This window comes from Hyperolius riggenbachi, chromosome 9 (assembly GCF_040937935.1).
Source record: "Hyperolius riggenbachi isolate aHypRig1 chromosome 9, aHypRig1.pri, whole genome shotgun sequence".
NCBI classification, from domain to species: Eukaryota; Metazoa; Chordata; class Amphibia; order Anura; family Hyperoliidae; genus Hyperolius; species Hyperolius riggenbachi.
In genome coordinates, this window is record NC_090654.1 from 196,890,392 (window position 1) to 196,912,120 (window position 21,729).

At 43.4% G+C, this 21,729-nt stretch overlaps 1 protein-coding gene across 2 annotated transcripts in view; it reads left to right on the plus strand.

Moving 5' to 3' along the window:
• Nucleotides 1-21,729, plus strand: part of LOC137532880 (alpha-actinin-1-like) — an 81,744-nt gene that overhangs the window by 22,088 nt on the left and 37,927 nt on the right. Inside the window, exons 3-4 of one of the 2 annotated variants that reach the window (XM_068253856.1) lie at nt 6,759-6,839; nt 17,215-17,373. In XM_068253856.1, the coding sequence (XP_068109957.1) occupies nt 6,759-6,839; nt 17,215-17,373 (240 nt within the window). The remainder of the gene's footprint in view (nt 1-6,758; nt 6,840-17,214; nt 17,374-21,729) is intronic. The other variant, XM_068253857.1, reaches the window with a different exon arrangement.

The following is a 21,729-nucleotide window of genomic DNA, read 5'->3' on the forward strand; positions in this document are numbered from 1 at the left end:
GTTCACTAGACTCCGATACTTCCTCCATCCATGCTTTCTCCATCCAAAGCCAGAAGGAGGAAGTCTTGGAGCCAAGGGAAACGTGTTGTGAAATTCAAGTAAGTGACCCTGACCATTTGTTCTTTACTGAAATGGTGCTGAAGTTTGATGTTCATGAGTATTTGTTATGCCGAATTTGAACACTAACACTATCGGGTAGCTTGGGACAGCCTGAAGAGAAGAGTTCTTACCGGTGCTGTCACTGCACAAGTTAGTTGCTAACAATTTTTGTTTTGCTAACAATTATGGTTTTTGGAGTGTTTGGGTACTCCTACCAGTATGCTGGATTCCATTGTGTTCCTGAAATTCAACTTTAATGGAAATGATTCAAGGAGCTATGCTGCCTGGTAACCAGCAACTCAACCTGCGCAGTAGAAGCAGGAATTAAGTCCGATGAAGGCTTATTAGCTGAAAGCTTACTTTCTATTTACCTCAAAGTTATCCAATAAATGGTATCATCCTGATTTAAAACGTCTTTCCTGTACAGTAGACATTGTCTAAAAACTGAAAGTAGACTTTTGATTGGACAGACTTTTTAACTCACATCAGGACAAGAGACTTCACAAAGGTGTTTCACCCTTATATCAGGGTGCAATGTAAGAGGTCATTTGCACAGTCACCTTGGACAGTAACATGAGACGGTATGCAGAGACCACCACTGGGTCTCCCTGAATTATTCTATAATATGAAATCACAGCCATGTTTTTACCTAAACCTTGACTTTTGTGAACAGACTTGTGTCTGCACAGAAAAAGAAACATTTAGAATCCAGTTGATTAATATACCAGTTTGTGTTTACATTTATCATACAATAATGTCAGGTGGATGAATCTCCATGTTGTAATTTTAACAACTGCAATCCACATTTCTGCGTAAAAATCATATCTTTATTTTTTTACTTTACCTTTAGGACCAAAAAAACATTTTTCATATTATTATTATTATTCAAGTGTTGATTTTTGTTAAAATTAATTGGACTTACCGTAAGCCTTGTAGACATTATCAAATGCAGAATGGTTGTGTGTTTGCAATGCACTACAGAAACTGGGTCAGTGCTGCGTTTTGACAAAAAATGCACAAGGCAGTGTGTTATCACAACATACTGCTGCGCAGCCCAATAATGAGAATGTGAGACAGTGCAGTCTATGCACTTCTGATGTTCTTGTATATCGCATAGTATAGTGTTGGTGAAATGCACACGGCAGCATGTGTAGTGTGAACAAGGTCTAAGGACCTGTCTCCACTCATCAGTTTTTCTGCATGAGTTGTCTGACAGTTTTGCAGTGCTGTCAATTGTTTTTCTGCAAATGAAAAATGCAGCCATGTGTACTAGCCCACTGATTAACATTGGTTGCAGTTTTCCTTGCGCAGAAAATGCACAGAAAAACTGACGAGTGGAGACAGGCCCTTACACTGCAAAGGTTGCAACAGTCATGATTTTGGAAGGACCTTCACGATTTGGGGGGCATGTCCTGCGGCACTAAACCCCTCCCCCCCTTTATGTGTTGCTGGGCAGACGGCAGAGGAACAATCGCAGTCCAGTCATTCCTATTTACGCTGCATCAACGGTCTGCAGTATCCCAGGTCCAGGACACATCTACAAGTACACAGAGCCCTGAAGGACTCCTTTGCAGGCTGACACTCAAGCTCCTGACTGAAATATACAACACTGGGAAACAGGCACTTAGGGGTCAGTCTACAGAAGAGAGCAGGGTCCTTCTGGTCATTCTGTAATTTTCAAGTGGATGTGCCTCTCTGGGCAACTGCAGATCTCTGATGCTGTGTAGATAGGAATGATGAATGGGCTGAGCTTTCTTAAAGAGACTCTGTAACAAAATCGTGAGCCTTATTTCTTCTATCCTATAAGTTCCTACACCTGTTCTAATGTGCTCTGGCTTACTGCAGCCTTTTCTAGTTGCACTGTCTCTGTAATAAATCTGATCTTCTTTCCTCTGTCAGCTCTGTCGGGCTCAGGCTGGAATGTGTGGAATGTGCAGCACTGCTTGTGATAGGCAGAAGCTTTACACACTCTCTCCAAGCTCTCCTCTCAGCCTATCACACTCTGGTTAGCAGCCATATCTTTTGTTTGTAAACACTGCCTAAAACTGGCATTTACAAGCCAGGATTGCAGCAGGGAGTGGCAGAAACAGCACCGAGGGGCCCAGGAGAACATAATGAATAGAATGGTATGCTTTTTTTATTGCAATAATTTTTGAGTTCAGATTCTCTTTAATGCGACAGTGCCTGAGGCTTGGTAAGTTCCCGGCTGTATACCCACCATTGTCCCTCTGTTTCCCTACCCTCTGTGTGGCTGTCTCTTCCTCCTTTGTTACTGTCTCTTGCTCCTGTGCGGCTGTCTCTTCCCCTGTGTGGCTGTCTCTTCCCCTGTATGGCAGCCTGTCATCCTGCATGTCTGTCTGTCCCCCTGTGTAACTGTCTACCTCCCATACATTTGGCCCCGCACACAGTAATTTTGAGACTACGCCCACATGTTGCGGCAGCGTGCATATTGTCCCTTTTTCCTGCCTCCATAAGTTGGGAGGTATGACACTGTATTAGAAAGAGAGTAAAAAAACGAACAAGGCAAAGGAAAACTAACTTTCCCATAAACTGACTGCAAACACCAATATAAACTTCTTATTTTCATGACTTTTTTGTGATGGGCAGCCATATAGGTCTTTTTTGGGGGGTAAGGCATATTCTATTCATGCCGATGTGATCTTTATTACACACTGCTCTTAGATTCCACAAGACGTATTAACATTGGCACACAGCATACAATTTTTTATATATTTTTTCAATTTGAGATTTCTTTCCGATTGGTCGTAACATTTGAGGCACCTAACAAATGTAAATGTTTTTGTCCCAATTATGAAAAAATGTCTATAAATCAAAAAATTCTCAATCTATCTTATACTATTACATTTTCTGAAAAATTGATCAGAATGAAACAATGAGGTCTATGGTGCCAGATTATCCAGAACAAAATACATAGGGGTTACCCATTATTTTACTTGCTTATCGAACTTACCTTAACTTTCTGATTACAAACTCTGTTCACTTGAATGCAGTAACTATTTGGCAGCTGTGATCATCAGTTCACATCTGAAGAAGCAGAGAAATGCGGCCCATTTACTTACATTGAGGCCATAGACAAACATTTCTTAAATTGCAAAAGTTGTGGATAGCTGTTTCACTCAAAATATTTGGCCCAAATAATGCTGATGATTAACCAGTTGAGGACCACAGACTTAAACCCCACTAGTGACCAGGCTATTGTTTACAATTTGGCACTGCGTAGCTTTGCACGGCCATACAACTTACCACCCAACTGAATCTGCCCTCCTTTTCTTGCCACCAACAGAACTTTCTGTTGGTGGCATCTGATTGCTGCTGCAAAGTAAATTTTTTTTGTTAATTTAAATTGTATTTTTTTATTACATTTCCTTTTTTATTTTTTTTTATTTTCCCTCCTTCCCCCTCCCTCCTCCCGAGATCCAATCAACGTGGTCCCTCTCATAGGCATCAGCCTATGAGAGGGATCACTTTGTGTACCTCTCCCGAGGACAGATCAGTGACAGTAGGTCAAAGCACTGTACAACTGATTTGGACTTTTTTTATTTGTTCACAGCCTTCTAGCTCCGATCGCTGCTGCCCGGCTATTCGCAGCTGTCTCCCTGTTCCTCTGCAGTGAATAGGCGCCTGCGTGTGCGCTCGTTCCCTGCTAATCTCGCACATCGCAAGATGACACACCAGTGCGCACTGGAGAACGAGGAAGCCACTCTGCGGCCACCATCCTGCGTTAGGCGGTCGCAGTCTCGCAGAGTGGTTAAAGGATACCAGAACGGACATGTGACATGATGAGATAGACATGTGTATGTACAGTGCCTAGCACACAAATAACTATGCTGTGTTCCTTTTTTTCTTTCTCAGCCTGAAAGAGTTAACCCTCCTGGCGGTCTATTAACCGCTTGCCGCCCGCGTCACGCCAGTAGGCGTGGCCGCGGCGGCAGCCCCAGGACCAGCTAACGCCAATTGGCGGAAAGTCCTGGGGCAGCAGTTTACGGGAGATCGCGCGCACGGTGCGCGCGCATCTCCCGCTTGGTGGGCGGAGCTGAGCTCCGCCTTCAGTCTCCGAGCGGCGATTGCCGCTCGGGAGACTGTTACACGGCGAAACCGCCGTGTATTTACATGTCATTGCTGCGATCAGCAGCAGCGCTGCACTGGGGACAGCCGTGTGACACGGCTGTCCCCATGGGGGACAAGAGAGCGATCGGCTCTCATAGGCAGAAGCCTATGACAGCCGATCGCCGTGATTGGCCGGCTGGGGGGAGGGAGGGGATTTAGAAAAAATAAATAAAAGAAAATGTCAAAAAATATTAAAAAAACAAACAAACAAATATTTATAAAAAAAAAAATAAACACAGGGGGGGCGATCAGACCTCACCAACAGAGAGCTCTGTTGGTGGGGAGAAAAGGGAGGGCAGATCACTTGTGTGCAGAGGTATACGGCCCTGCAGCTTGGCCTTAAAGCTGCAGTGGCCAATTAATGTATAATTAGGCTGGTCACTAGGGGGGTTTACCACCATGGTCCTCAAGAGGTTAAAAACCGCCAGGGGGCGGCGCAGCAGTTTTTTTTTATTTTATTTTTTTAAAATCATGTAGCGAGCCTAGGGCTCGCTACATGACAGCCGCTGTGCAGCGGCATCCCCCCACCCTCTTCGATCGCCTCCGGCGATCAAGCCCGTCCGGAATCCTGTTCTGAGCGGGATTTCCATTAGGGCTTCCCCCATCGCCATTGCGACGGGCGGGATGACGTCATTGACGTCGTGACGTCAAAGGGAGTCCCGATCCACCCCTCAGTGCTGCCTGGCACCGATTGGCCAGGCAGCGCGTGGGGTCTGGGGGGGAGGGGGGTGGCGCCATGCGGCGGGTAGCGGTGAATCGGCGGGTAGCGGCGGCGATCGGAATGCACACGCAGCTAGCAAAGTGCTAGCTGCATGTAGCAAAAAAAAAAAAATGCAAATCGGCCCAGCAGGGCCTGAGAAATCCTCCTGGGGTTACCGCCAGGAGGGTTAAATATCAGTTATGCAAGTGGCTGACTCAGTCCTGACTCAGACAGGAAGTGACTACAGTGTGAACCTCACTGATAAGAAATTCCAACTATAAAACACTTTCCTAGCAGAAAATGGCTTCTGAGAGCAAGAAAAAGGTAAAAAAGGTGAATTTCTTATCAGTGAGGGTCACACTGTAGTCACTTCCTGTCTGAGTCAGGACTGAGTCAGCCACTTGCATACCTGATATTTAACTCTTTCAGGCAGAGAAAGAAAAAAAGGAACACAGCGTAGTTATTTGTGTGCTAGGCACTGTACATACACATGTCTATCTCATCATGGCACATGTCAGTTCGGGTATCCTTTAAGAAGTATTTGCTCTATTGTGAGGATGGATGGCCGTCGGCCTCTGATTGGCTGAGAATGTTTGAATATATAAATGAGTATAAATGAGTTGGTTTTAGATGACAGTGTGATGTGTAACTGAACGGCTTGATAAAGGTCTGCCTGACCGAAACAGAGGGGCTGTCACTGTTACAGCAAGACATCATGCTGTTTTTACTTCAATAAAGAGCTTTGATATTAATTGACAGTGCTGACTCAACTATGATTGGATTGTGAGAGTGTCTGGTGCAGAGACAGTGGGAGTCACAACATGTCCACCAATTCATCTTCTGGGTGCTTGCTTCCAGGGGAGGACTGGCCAGGGGGGAAGGGGGGAGATTTCCCCCCAGGCTGCCTCTCATTTAATGATTTAGGGCTGGTGCATGGCCTGCTGCATTCAGGTTATTGTATAAGCCAATATGAACCACTAGGCTGGCTGAGGGAAATAAAAGCCCAATTAGCAATTAGAGGGCGGGAAAGTAAATATACACAGCATGATGCAGAGCAGAGGCTTGCTTGCAGGGTCTGTGGGGAAAAAAACTCTGTCTGCTCTCTTATCATCATAGCTCCCAACTTTCCCTCTTTTGAAGGGACAGTCTCTCTTTGGATATACAGTAAGTGTGTGTGGGGGGACCATTTGGGCTGAGGCTGCCATGAACATGGGCCTCTAGTTTGTGTTTTCCCCCCAGGCCAAAAGGTCCCAGTCCTCCCCTGCTTGCTTCATAAGGAAATTTGCTCTATTGTGAGAAGTGACAGTCACTGCAGGTGGATAGAATATTTATAAATAAGGGGATCTGAAAAGCAGCATCTTCCTGCTCCCTCATATCTCAGAACCCCTTGTGTGACAGTTTATGGAACTGCTATGTTGCCTGTAGCAGATTCTCACGGTTCTTCCAGGGAGGAGTCTGCTTAGTTGCTAGGGGTGACACATAAGATTTTAGGCAAGTTTATATACAAGGTACAGAAGTGCTGCATTACCTTTGCCGTTTATATAGGCACATAACAAACTGTGTTGGAAATGTATTGCTATATGTTTAGTGACAACGTAATGCCAACGTAGGATTTGGGGAAAATGTGCACTTAAACGTCCACTGTTAATTGCATCCTAGTCACAAATACTAATTCTAACTATGTTCTTTTTGTTCCCTCTATCCTATGCATATGACCCCTTGTTTACAACTGACCCACCTCCCTTGTTGCCGACTCCTATGCTCTCACCCTGTCACCCACCCCCTGGCATGGCATGCCCTGAACACCCGAACCGTCACTTGCGGTAACAAGGATCACACCGGCACACTTGGCCCAGAGGAATTTAAGGGCAGCCTCATCAGCTTGGGTTACGATATTGGCAACAATGCTCAGGTACTGAATACAGTTTATACATTAAGCCAGGTGTCAGAAAATAACCTAATTCTTGGTTTCCCAGGCTCTGCAGAGTGTTAGTGACCATCATGTTAAGAAGAAAACATTTTCTTTCATTGTTCCCTTCATGTTTTGTGTTATTTTGTTCCATCTGTTCCTTGATATCCTGGAAATATCATCTACATATTCTTCTCCTGTCCCTTTCCATCTTTGGTTTCTTATTTATAATTCAATCTTAAAGCATTCTTTACACACTGCTCAAAAAATAAAGGGAACACAAAAATAAGACATCCTAGATCTGAATGAATCAAATATTCTTATTAAATACTTAGTTCTTTACATAGTTGAATGTGCTGACAACAACATCACACAAAAATTATCAATGGAAATCAAATGTATCAACCCATGGAGGTCTGGATTTGGGTGGGCCAGTTCATAGCATCAATGCCTTTGACTTGCAGGAACTGCTGACTCACTCCAGCCACATGAGGTCTAGCATTGTCTTGCATTAGGAGGAACCCTTGGCCAACTGCACCAGCATGTGGTCTCACAAGGGGTCTGAGGATCTCATCTCGGTACCTAATGGCAGTCAAGCTACCTCTTGTGAGCGCACGGAGAGCTGTGAGCACCGCCCCCCCCCCCCCCCCAAAAGAAATGCTACCCCACACCATTACTGATCTATTGCCAAACTGGTCATGCTGGAGTATGTTGCAAGCAGCAGAATGCTCTCCACAGCATCTACAGACTCTGTTCTGTTGGTCACATATGCTCAGTGTGAACCTGCCTTCATCTGTGAAGAGCACAGGGTTCCAGTGGCGAATTTGCCAATCTTGGTGTTCTCTGGCAAATGCAAAACATCCTACATGGTGTTCGGCTGTAAGCACAACCCCCACCTGTGGACGTCAGGCCCTCATACCACCCTCAAGGCGTCTGTTTCTGACCGTTTGAGCAGACACATGCACATTTGTCGCCTGCTGGAGGTCATTTTGCAGGGCTCTGGCAGTGCTCCTCCTGTTTCTCCTTGCACAAAGGTGGAGGTAGCGGTCCTGCTGCTGAGCTGTTGCCCTCCTACGGCTTCCTCTACGTCTCCTGATGTACTCGCCTGTCCCCTGGTAGCGCCTCCATGCTCCGGACACTAGGCTGACAGACACGGTAAACCTTCTTGCCACAGGTCGCATTGATGTGCCATCCTGGATGAGCTGCACTACCTGAGCCATTTGTGGTGTTTGTAGACTCTGTCTCATGCTACCACTACAGTGAAAGAACCACCAGCATTCAATAGTGACCAAAACATCAGCCAGAAAGCATAGGTAGTGAGAAGTGGTTTGTGGTCACCACCTGCAGAACCACTCCTTTATAGGGGACGTCTTGCGAATTTCCTACAATTTCCACCTGTTGTCTATTCCATTTGCACAACAGCATGTGAAATTGATTGTCAATCAGTGTTGCTACCTACCGTACATACTCGAGTATATGCCGACCCCCTAACTTTTACCTAAAAAAACAGGAAAAATGCATCGTCCCAAGTATAAGCCAGAGGTAGGAAATGCCACAACACACCACTCACAACCACGACCAACCATATACGAGAAAAGCAGCTTAAGTCAGAAAATAGCAATAACACCAGCTAGCTGTGGAATATTACCACCATCTCTGACAGTAACTGGCTGAATACTAGGATAGCATATAATGGAGCTAATCTTTGGCTCCCCCCAAGTTTCTTACCCCTGCCAGATCTCAGTTAAAGTGATGCACAATGTTCACTCACCCTTAAAGAGAATCTGTATTGTTAAAATCGCACAAAAGTAAACATACCAATGCGTTAGGGGACATCTCCTATTACCCTCTGTCACAATTTCGCCGCTCCTCGCCGCATTAAAAGTGGTTAAAAACAGTTTTTAAAAGTTTGTTTATAAACAAACAAAATGGCCACCAAAACAGGAAGTAGGTTGATGTACAGTATGTCCACACATAGAAAATACATCCATACACAAGCAGGCTGTATACACCCTACCTTTTGAATCTCAAGATATCATTTGTGTGTTTCTTTCCCCCTTCTGCTCTCATGCACTGAAGTTTCAGGCTGCTCTTTTCTTGCTGCAAACAGCTTTGCCCTTGTCTGTAATTCCTCAGTATGTGAAAGCCCAGACAGCTCAGAGGACGATTTATCCAGTTTGTAAAAGATAAGAGAAGAGAGAAGCTGCTCTAATCCTAAATAACACACAGGCAGTGTGCATAGAGGGGCCTGGAAGGGGGAGTTCATAGCAGAACCACAACACTGAAGAACTTGGCAGCCTTCCAGACACAGGCCGACAAGTCTGACAGGGGAAAGATACATTGATTTATTACAGAGACAGTGATAGTATAAAGTGCTGCAGTAAGCTAGAACACATTAGAATAGCTTTTGGAACTTGTAGGATGATAAAAAACAGGATGCAATTTTTGTTACGGAGTCTCTTTAAGTGTCTCTTCATCCCTCGCCTGTGTCCACCGTCATAATTTATGTTGAATGAATCAATGGAATAACAGTCCGGCTACAATTTACCGGTATTTCTGCAGCTTACCCCGAGTCCCCCGCCATATGTATGTAGAAAAAGAGACTTGCTACAATGTATGTGAACGCTGCGCTGCTTGCATATTTGTTTCCCCTGGAGTCCCTGCGCTGCTCGCATATTTGTTTCCCCTCGAGTCTTTCCCCGATCCAGAGCAGAGCGATATATGTTCTTACCGCTGCAATGTCCGTTCCTTAAGCATATTGGTGCGCACAGTGTTCACTCCCCGGACCACGCTGGATGTAGGAGTCTCATCTCTCTGACGTCCTGCAGCGGCGCATAATTGAGGGCGACACTAGAGAGTGTCAGAGAGATGAGACTCCTACATCCAGCGTGGTCCGGGGAGTGAACACTGTGCGGACCAATATTCTTAAAGATCGGACACTGCAGCGGTAAGAACATATACCGCTCCGCTCTGGCTTGGGGAGAGACTCGGGGGGGAAACAAATATGCATGGGGCGCAGCGCTCGTATACATTGTAGCAGGTCTCATACTCTATATGCCTATGGCGGGGGACTCGGGAGCCGCTGACATACTGGTAAATTATAGCCGCACTGTTGTTACAGATGCTTATAGCGGGGACACAGGCAGGGGACGAGGAGGAACTCGGGGCACTAGGGCGACACAGTGTCATGCACTCGAGACTCGAGTATAAGCCGAGACCCCCACTTTTGGCCCACTTTTTTTTACCCAAAATCTCGGCTTATACTCGAGGATATACGGTAAGTGCACAGATTTCACAGAAGTGTAACTGACTTGGAGTTACATTGTGTTGTTTAAGTGTTCCCTTTATTTTTTTAGAGCATATCTGCTACCACTTTTCTTTGCTGAATTTCCTCTTTCTGGTCTCTACTTTACATTACTGTCTTGTCCTCTGCTGATCCTCCTGCAGAAGAAGATCTGGAGGGTGAGGAGTTCCGAGCCTGTCTTATCTCCATGGGTTACAACTTGGTAATGTTAAATATCTGTATTCGCTGTGAAACTTGAGGAACACAGAATTGCTCTGGAGCCTCAGAGTATTAAAGTATTGAATCGCTGCCCTCTGCTTCTACAGGGTGGAAATGTTTCTGTAAACATATCTCTGCTGAAATGCTGGTAACCTCTGCAGACACAGAGTAGAAATGTAGGAGCTGCCCCTGCCGTATTTTGGTATTAAACACAGCTAGGCATAGATGCTTATCTCTGCCAAAGTCCGTAATAAATTTGATTGCATTGTTGATCACAGCCTCGTTTTGAGTTATTTTAAATGTAATTACACAGTTTGCTGTCTTGGCTAACAAGAAACTTGGATATCCGACTACAGAAGTTTACCAGGAAGCAGTGGCATAGCTAAGGAGATGTGGGCCCCGATGCAAGTTTTACAATAGGGCCCCCCAAGCACTCTATACATAACAGTTGATACTGCACACCAAAACCTGCCAATGGCAACTACAGTGTCAGAGGTGCAAGAAGGGGATGGGGAACAGTTTGTTAATGATTACCGATATTCAAAGTATCTATAGAAGTCATTATTATGAGCACAGCACCAATAGAGAGCTAATACTGTAGTTGAGGCAGGGCCCTTTCGGGGCCCCTCTAACCCAAGGGCCCCGATGTGGTCGCAACCTCTGCAACCCCTATTGCTACGCCCCTGCCAGGAAGCTTTGTAAATGAATGTAAACCTGAAGGGAAGAAAGGTCCCAATTTAGGTCCTTACCTAGGGAGAGGGAAGCTTTTGGATCCTCCAGATGCTTCCCACGTTGCCCTCCTCCTTGCCGTTCCAGCATTGAGACCCCAGAAAACCCATCGACAATGGTTAATCACACCTCTGGCACACCCCTGTCACAAATACCATAAAGATTTCCTAAGAAAAATATGTTGTTTTATAATGCAAATCACACTGGTCCTTTCTATCCTGCTTCATTATCCTTCATCTAAACATTTAAAAATAAGATATATATTTATTTAAAGCGGACCTGAACTCAGAACCATCCTCTCTGCTCTAAAAGATACTCAACAGCATAATAACCATCAAAAAAAAAATATTCTTTGTTACAGCTGATATTGTTAACACCCTGCGCTCTCAATTGAGCTTATCTGCCATCTCTGCCATTGGCAGTCATGTGACACAGGTGAGAGATCAAATTACAACTTGTGATTAGACACAAATGAGGGGGAATTAGACAGGCTAAACTCTCTAAATACATACAAGGTGCATTTCTCTATGTTTTCCTTCTGTCCTGTGCAAGAGTTCAGGTCCATTTTAAAGGATGGGAATAAAGTTTAGAGTGAAAATAATTTTTTTAGGAGAAAAATACATATATTTACACAGATCTGTACATCAGTCCTGATGTACAAATGAGGAAGAAAGAGGGACAGAGCAATAGGGTGCCCAAAGAGGGACGTTCTCTCCAAAGGAGGGACAGTTAGGAGTTTTGACCACCTTTCTCTCACATAAGTAAAATTAGCGTTGTGAAAAGCAATATTTTGTTTAGCTTGGCTGCCTTTTTATGTTAAAGCAAAGCATTGTGCAATTGTCAAGTTACAGGGATGTGCAGATAAGCCTGGGTGACACTGTAGGGGCCTGGGCAAAGCATTGCACAACTAGATTTACTGAGCCAGCACTCTTCAATGGATTAAAGCAGTACGATCAGCCATACTATGCCAGGGAAAAAAAAACACATATATAAGTAGATAAATACTTGAGCTACTTGCATACCACATGTATTATACTGTCCATGTTTTGATTTCAGTGAATGTTATATAGTAAATGACAAGAATTCTGTTCCTGGTGGGGGCCATGTCTTTTGCCCACAGTTAAGGGATGTCATTTCTGCCTCAGCCTTGCTTGTAAACACAAATGAGTAGGTGATTAGGTTTCAGATAAGCAGCTGGCAGGGAAATAAAGAGGAGGAATAGATTATAGATAAAAAGAACCCCCAGCATGCAATTCTTTGGCACCGACTACTAAAGATAACTCCAAATCATAACAGCAGAAAAAGTTTTGAATGCAGGAATAGCATCTTTATCACTTAATACACTCAGACTAGTTGCTGTTGAAATTTGATTTTTATGGTGACGATACCGCTTTAAGCCTTGCACTCCCCTAGATAATCCATTAGTGATGAGCAGAAATTATGCCTATGCATAATTATGCATCGTAATTCGTAATTACATATCGTAAGTGCAATGCGAATTTTCTGGGAAAATCATAATTGTAATTTTGCTTAATTTGTGCCAATTTTAGCAGTCAATAGCAAAGCCCCCATACATGCTATTGTTACCTAAATAAAATATGTTAAAGTGAACAGTGGTTACAAGAGAAAAAGACGTTTTAAAAAAGACCTTGTAGTTTTTGAGAAAATCAATTTTAAAAATGCAAAGAATAAGGGTTTTTAAACTGTCATTTTTCTGAGTTTAACCCATTCGCGTTCCGTCGTTTTCACTTGAGCAAAGTTCACCTCCCATTCATTAGCCTATAACTTTATCACTACTTATCACAATGAACTGATCTATATCTTGTTTTTTCCACCACCAATTAGGCTTTCTTTGGGGGGTACATTTTGCTAAGAGCCACTTTACTGTAAATGTATTTTAACAGGAAGAATAAGAAAAAAATTGAAAAAATTCATTATTTCTCAGTTTTTAGCCATTATAGTTTTAAAATAATTACACAATTAAAACTCACGTATTGTATTTGCCCATATGTCCCGGTTATTACACCGTTAAAATGATGTCCCTATCACAATGTATGGCGACAATATTTTATTTGGAAATAAAGGTGCATTTTTTCCGTTTTGCATCTATCACTATTTACAAGTTTAAAATAAAAAAAATATAGAATTTTTTCATCTTTACATTGATATTTAAAAAGTTTAGACCCTTATGTAAATATTTACATGTTGTTTTTTTATTGTAATGTTTTTTGTTTTTTTTTATATTAAACATTTTATTTGGGTAGTTTTGGGAGGGTGGGATGTAAACAAGTGATTTATAATGTAAATGTGTGTTTGAATTTTATTTTTTTTACTTTTAGTTGTAGTTTTACTTTTTGGCCACAAGATGGCGGCCATGAGTTTGTTTACATGACGTCACTCTAAGCGTAACACACGCTTAGAGCGACGCATGGGGTACGTTACAGCCAGAAAAAGCGAAGCTTCCGAGAGAAGCTGTCGCTTTTTCAGCGGGGGAGAGGAATCAGTGATCGGGCACCATAGCCCGATTCACTGATTGCCTGGTTAACGAACCGCGGGTCGGGAGCACGCGTGCACGCATGGTTCCTGGACGTAGTTTCTACGTCCAGGAACCAAAATAGGTTAAAAAACATTTTTCTTTGCATTTTTAAAATCAAATTTCTCAAAAACTACAAGGTCTTTTTGAAAAATTATTTTTGTCTTTTACTTGTAGCCACTATTCTTCTTAACATATATAGCAATTTTGGTGACAATAGCATGTATGAGGGCTTTGCTATTCACCGCCAAAGGTCGGCACAGAATTATGCGAAAATTATGCGAAAATTCATATGAAATTATGAATGATTATACAAAATCCATTGAGTTAACAGTGTGTAATATAGGTGTAAATGCAAACATTTACACAAAATTTCACCTACCGGTAATCCATGGCTGAGACTTTCGTTTTGAGCCCTGTTGCCCGAGAATGGGATAATATGCCCCACGATTCATTCCAGTGCAGATCGCTAAACAACAAATAAGCACATTGGCCACAATTCTGGTAGCTATGTGAGGTAAATATTTTTTTCGTAGGTAACATACCTTCAATTCTGAAAGATTTTTCAGCATTTTTGAACATGCGGTAAAACATGCAGTAAAACGTGCGGTAAATGCATAAAGTGTGGTAAAACATGCTGTATGTCAGCGGTAAGCATGCAGTAAATAAATAATAGTAGTCTTTAAATGTCTTCCGTAAGTTAGGATAGTCTTTTTTTTTTTGAGGGGGGAAGGTGTATTTGTGTAACATCCGCAGAAATGGCGGCTGCGGGAACGCAGGGTGTCTCCGCAGCCGCCTTGCCTTTCTGCTCAGGGACTTTGCCTGTGCCTCTGGCGTCTTGTACACCGAGGACGGGTTGGTCTAATGCACATAGGGTTGCCATATCGCGCGCGTGGAGACGGGATCTTTATGCGGGGAGGAGGCGCGTCAGCTGACCGGCCGGTCGGCTGACATCAGAGGAGATTCACGGCGCTCCGGATTGGCTGATTGTTGTGGGCGCGGCCGTGGGGTCTCCTCTGCTTCATAAGCCTTCACTGTTCACTCGTAACTTGTCTGCTGTTGCGAATACTTATGTGCTAGCGCTCAGACCTTAGATAGTATCCGGTGTGCTTTGATCTGGGAGGAAGCCAGGGATTTCACACAAGACTAGGATTATTGTATTACGGTTTATTGATATTCTGTGTATGACTCTAGCTACCCTCTGACTTTGCTCTTGCTTATCGCTTCTGTACTTCTGCCTATCTGACTCTGTTGCTGAACCCTGCCTGATATCTTACTACTCTCTTGCCTGCCGATTCTGTACTGTACCTGCCCGCTTGTTACTGATCCTAGCCTGTCTGACCTTTCTACTCACCAGTGAGCCCTTGTCAATGGTGAGGTGCTCTTCTGATAGTACCCACCAGCTCCTCTGGTGAGGTTAAGCCAAACTAATCAGTAACTGTGTTCTAATAGTACCCACCAGCTCCTCTGGTGAGGTCTAGCTAAACTATTCTGTTATTGTTGCACCAAGCACTACATACTTTGTATTCTGCCAGCTATACTTGTATTATTGGTGATACTGCAGATCACCACATAATCAGGTATAACGTCTGTATTATTGGTGATTCTGCAGATCACACATAATCAGACATCTGTGTTGCTACACCAATCGTTACAATTTGATTATGTAGCAACCTATGGAAAGTATATAGGCATCCCCTATAAAAAAATCTAGTAAATATTTGGAGTTGTATTTCTACTATTCTTTTCTATTACACAGCCTGAAAAGGAACTCCACTAAAACAGTAATTGGAACACAACTAAAAACTGCAAAATGCATACAAACTGACTTTACCTCCAGGTATAAACAGGTTAAACTGATCGTAAATTATGTGCTGACATGACCCCTAATTTCCATGAGAATAGCTATTTTTGGTAAAATTAATGCAAATTACCTCACGAATTACCTCATAATTTACCGCATGAGGTAAAACATGACTAAAACCTACCAGAATTGCTAATTGTCATTACCTCATGAGGTAAATTACCGTACATGAGGTAATTTGTTTGAAAACCCTACCAGAATTGATTGTGTTCTTTTGGTCCCATGCCACAGGACTCTATCCCTCAGTTGAAAGTTCTGGGTCAGAGTGCTGTACAGACTGCTTGTTCTGCTATAGTAGAGCAACCTGCTGTCTGTTGCTGAGGGGAGAAGGAGGGACAAAGAATGCCAGAGCAGCTCGTGAAGGGAGAGGTAGGAAGGAGAACAGTGCACTTGGGGGTTGCTTTAATTTAAAGTTCTGCTGTCTGGGTTTATAAACGAGGTTGGATGACACCTGTACACATGCTCAATTCTCGGCCAATGCGACCACTAATGGCTGCCACAGTCAACTTTCATCTAGCGTGTGTGTGTACAAGACATTCAGCTGTCTGACCTGATACGATAGAGCTGGCCATACACAGTTGAATTATCACTCAGATTTATTTTAATCTATAAAACAATCAATGGTTTTATGATTGACTAAAGGCCAACATCGCTGATCATTCCTCCAACCCATTTTACACCTTCATATTGATTGTAATGGTGATTGCAAATGTTTATATCCATTTTAAGTTAGGATTAATTAGATGTTTTGTCTCGTTGAATGTTTACTTTAAGATAGAGCTCGGTCAGCACGGGCTGATTTACAAAGCAGCATTAAAATTGCACAGCAATTTTACCAGTACTAAGAACGGGAGGGCAGTGTGGGTCACCCTATTAGCATGACACACGTCCACATGCTCGACACTTGTACTGCATGTTACTATAGCAGCAAACACATAACCCCGGCGGTAACACACATTGCGCTATTAGGGTAACGTGTGCTGCCCCCTGCCATTAGTACTGGTAAAATTGCTGTGCACTGCCTGTACATGGAAACTTTACTGCTGCTTTGTACATCAGGCCCCAAATATTTAAAGGGGCACTATGGCGAAAAATTGTAAAATTTAAAATATGTACAAATAGATACAAATAAGAAGTACATTCTTTCCAGAGTAAAATGAGCCATACATTACTTTTCTCCTATGTTGATGTCACTTACAGTAGGTAGTAGAAAGAAGTGACAGGTTTTGGACTAGCCCATCTCTTCATAGGGGATTCTCAGGGATTTATTTATTTTCAAAAGCACTTAGTGAATGGCAGTTGCTTTTTCCAACTGCCAAAAACTGTGTAGCAAACAGGGAAGCTGGCCAGCATCATTGTTTAAAACCTTTTAGGGAATATCTTTATAAAGAATACAAACCTTGTTGAGAATCCCCTATAAAGAGATAGACTAGTCCAAACCCTGTCACTTCTGTCAGATTTCTACCACCTACAGCAACATAGGAGAAAAGTAATTAATGGCTTATTTTACTCTGGAAGAAACGTACTTCTCATTTGTCTACAGTAACAGCGCAATGTATGTGTTGTATGGTTGAAATTAAAGTTTACCAAAATCTGCGCCCATTTTAACTTGTGGCTATATTAAATGTCCGCCTTATGGAAGCAGCAGTTCAACTTTTCACAAATGGCCTGGACGGTATACTCTTATAAGAATTCTGATATCATGTATTACAAAGATCGCTAACCGTATGCAATGTTTTTTCTTTTCTAGGGTGAAGCTGAATTTGTTCGTATTATGAGTGTCGTAGATCCAAACAGTACAGGGGGAGTAACATTTCAAGCCTACATTGATTTCATGTTTCGGGAAACTGCAGATACAGACACAGCAGACCAGGTTATTGCCTCCTTCAAGGCCCTGGCAGGTGATAAGGTATTTATAGACTGTATGTTTGTCATTATACTCTGAATGCAGATACTAAATGACACTTGTTTTTCAACCCTCTACCAGTTGTAGAAAATTAACGTGAACTGAAATTTTCATATAATGTTTCAATGACAATTAAATTAATTTAAAAATTACAAAAAAAATTTATTTTCTCATTAAAAAAACCTTTTTAAAGAGACTCCGTAACAAAAATTGCATCCTGTTTTTTATCATCCTACAAGTTCCAAAAGCTATTCTAATGTGTTCTGGCTTACTGCAGCACTTTCTACTATAACAGTCTCTGTAATAAATCAATGTATCTTTCCCCTGTCAGACTTGTCGGCCTGTGTCTGGAAGGCTGCCAAGTTCTTCAGTGTTGTGGTTCTGCTATGAACTCCCCCTTCCAGGCCCCTCTATGCACACTGCCTGTGTGTTATTTAGATTAGAGCAGCTTCTCTCTTATCTTTTACAAGCTGGATAAATCGTCCTCTGAGCTGGCTGGGCTTTTACATACTGAGGAATTACAGACAAGGGCAAAGCTGTTTGCAGGAAGAAACGAGCAGCCTGAAACTTCAGTGCATGAGAACTGCAGGGGGAAAGAAACACACAAATGATCTCTTGAGATTCAAAAGGAATGCTGTATACAGCCTGCTTGTGTATGGATGTATTTTCTATGTGTGGACATACTGTACATCAATCTACTTCCTGTTTTAGTGGCCATTTTGTTTGTTTATAAACAAACTTTTTAAAACTGTTTTTAACCACTTTTAATGCGGCGAGGAGTGGCGAAATTGTGACAGAGGGTAATAGGAGATGTCCCCTAACACACTGGTATGTTTACTTTTATGCGATTTTAACAATACAGATTCTCTTTAAGGGCTTGTTCACACTATGAGAGCTTTTCTAAGCGCTTTGTGATTTGAAAAGCTCTTGCTAATGTTATCCTATGTGAATGTTCACACTGGAGCAATGTGATTTTGTAAAATCCCCCAAAGCATTGCATTAGCAAGAGCTTTTAAATTCTCTAGCGTTTAAAAAGCTCTTGTAGTGTGAACGGGCCCTAAGGAAAACCTGAGCAGCAGCAGCAGCAGCTTGCACACAACTTTCGGGCACTGGAGAAACTGTAGAAAAAGGCCTCATAATCATGTGACACTGCACTTCCTGGCATGCTAATATCTGACTCTGCCCTGTTCCTTCACAGTATGTGTCTAAAGAGCTGTCTATATACACTTGTGTGAATTTACATTCTTAAATCTGTGCTGGAGCCAACGGAAACAAAGCAACACAATTACAAATGCCTGTACAGACATCTCTTGTTCCCAGCACCCGACCCTGCCTGGGGAAAAGCAGTCAAGCATGATGTATAGTGGCGCTCATCATCAGAGGCATATCTAGAGGGGTGCAGGCATGGCTTGTGCCATGGGCGCCAAAGCACCAAGGGCACCATGCCTGCTCCTATGCTGCGCTGCCATGCTTACCCCGGTGCTGCGTCCCCTTGCTGTGTCCTGATGCCTGCCCCTGTCCTGCGCCTCCTTGTCTGCCCCCATGTCTCCCCGTCACTCAGACCTCAAATCAGATTAATTCTGTCATCTGGGGAACATGGCTACTTATGTATGTAAGGCGCACTTGGCTTATTCTTAAAAAAAAGAGGACAGAGAGGGAATAACAAGCGATATTCCCAGTAAAGTAACTTCAGCAATATCCCGAGCCAAAAAACACAAGCAACCATAACACATGTACACGAGAAAGGGTGTTTTTTTTGGGGGGAAGGGGGCTATGACCGGGGGGAGGGGGGGCGCAATTTCCGTATTTGCCATAGGCTCTATATGACCCAGATGACCCAGATACGCCCCTGCTCATCATACGCTGGTGATCACGAGCCATTTTTTGCGATCACAAGCCGTAATCGGCATTAGTGATCAGTTCTCGATCACGAATGCCAATCACAAATGCACTCGTGATTGCACTCATTACCCGATTCTTGATCGCGAATTACACGTGATCACTAGTCTGTATTCGTGATTAAAAACCAACGGTTAATAGCAAAGCCCCAATACATGCTAGAAACACCAAATTTGCCAGATATGTTAATAACAGTGGGAACAAGAGGGAAAAGGAACAAGAGGGAATTTTTTTCAAAAAGACCTTATAGTTTTTGAGAAAATCGATTTGAAAGTTTCAAAGGAAAAACGTATACATTTAAATTCGGTAATTGACATTAAATATATTTACAGCATTTAAATGTATACTTTTTTCCTTTGAAACTTTCAAATCGATTTTCTCAAAAACTATAAGGTCCTTTTGAAAACATGCAAGGAGAACGCCAGCGCATACCACTAAGGCTGCATCTGAAATGACCACCAGCTCATGTGTGCAGCACCTAAATAGACTTTCTGCACACTTCGCATTCAATTTAGATGCAAATCATATGCAAATCTACTACTACTTATAATGCAAACAGGAAACTCAGGAGGAGGGGCTGGGAGCAGCTAACCTGATAGTTACATACTTACAGAGTTAAGAAACAGTGGGGGAAAGGCTGCGCATCCCTAAACACGTGCTGCAATTGAATGGTTAATCGCACAGGCATACACCGCCTCTGCTAGACTGAAAAATGCATGCCCTGCATCCAAAACAAGTGCTAACATTTATTACGCTAGGAGGAACTTTAGCTTCCAATATGGTTTGCATGCAAAGTATAATGTACTAGACACTTGTGCCACGGCGAGGCAAACCTCCGGGCAAGTGACCGAACCTAAATTTAAAACCTTGGGAGCAGCTAAGCAAAAAAAATGTGTAACTTACATTTTGTTGAACAGCGAGGAGAACGCCAGCGCATACCACTAAGGCTGCATCTGAAATGACCACCAGCTCATGTGTGCAGCACCTAAATAGACTTTCTGCACACTTCGCATTCAATTCAGATGCAAATCATATGCAAATATACTACTACTTATCATGCAAACAGGAAACTCAGGAGGAGGGGCAGGGAGCAGCTAACCTGATAGTTACATACTTACAGAGTTAAGAAACGGTGGGGGAAAGGCTACGCATCTCTAAACACATGCTGCAATTGAATGGTTAATTGCACAGGCATACACCGCCTCTGCTAGACTGAAAAATGCATGCCCTGCATGCAAAACAAGTGCTAACATTTATTACGCTAGGAGGAACTTTAGCTTCCAATATGGTTTGCATGCAAAGTATAATGTACTAGACACTTGCACCACAGTGAGGCAAACCTCACCATTTGGTGGGCGGGGTCTGACACCCGCGCAGCAGTGTGGAGCGCTCTGGTGTCCTGGCAAACCGAGGGGTACCTTGCAAAGCATGCACGCTGGGGTACCACCTAGGACTCTGGAAAACAATCCCTCGACCTGGAATACTAGGATGGGACAAGGGAGTTCGGTGTTGTGACGCCGTCGATATGACATATCGAATGCGTCATGGAGTTACCAACGCTAGTTCTTCGCAAACCACCCAAACTGACAGTTTTTTGGTTTAAATACACTTTTTTTTCCCCTTCACCAAAGGGCTGGAGAAATCTTTTCATGGTCAGTTAATTAGCCTCCTGTTGAAAAGATTCTCTGCCAGCACAGGGGACCCCCTGAGGTGTTTATGACCTCATCCATCAGGTGAAGGGTAGATATCAGTTGACAGAAGCTCATAAATTGTAGCTTTCTCCAGCCTGATCGGCACCGACCCACCAGGAGTCCGACACCTAGCTGCCTTGTGGCCTGAGTTGAAAGGAGACAGGAATGATCCTTATCACGCCATCTGGGCACCCAAAGATTCAACCAAACTGTAGAAACTGTATTTAATAAATAGGCACAATTTGGTAATATTTCTGGTGTTCCCAAGATCGCAGTTCCCTCAAATTCACGGAGTTTATTAGATTCCACATGACACTGGTCCTGAGAGATTTTCAGCCCTCTGGATCTTTCGGAACCAGTGCCAGTAAGGTGAAAGGGGGGGACGGTGCTATTAGCGATCCCGACTCCTCGTGTTTCGCTATTCAACATCCGGTGGGCGCCCGAGAGGGCTGCCTCGGCACAGAGCTCCAGTTCGTTTTGTCTTTTCTACTTATTTTTTATTGTTTTCTAGCTAGTTGTAGTACACTTTAGTTAGCATTTAGCGTATTTATTATTATCAGCTTACCCCCGACTCCACTCGGCTGCTGCCGAACTGCTCCTCTCACCACCTCGGAGGGAGACCTGACTGCGACCCACGTGGAGTCCGAATCGCAGCACACGGGACCCGCTCCCACCTCCAGTGCACACCGGACCCTCTTCCATGCTCCGGCACGCGGACCGATCACAACTTCCGCCTCCGCACGGGAGACTCTTCAGGGCACTACCCGAC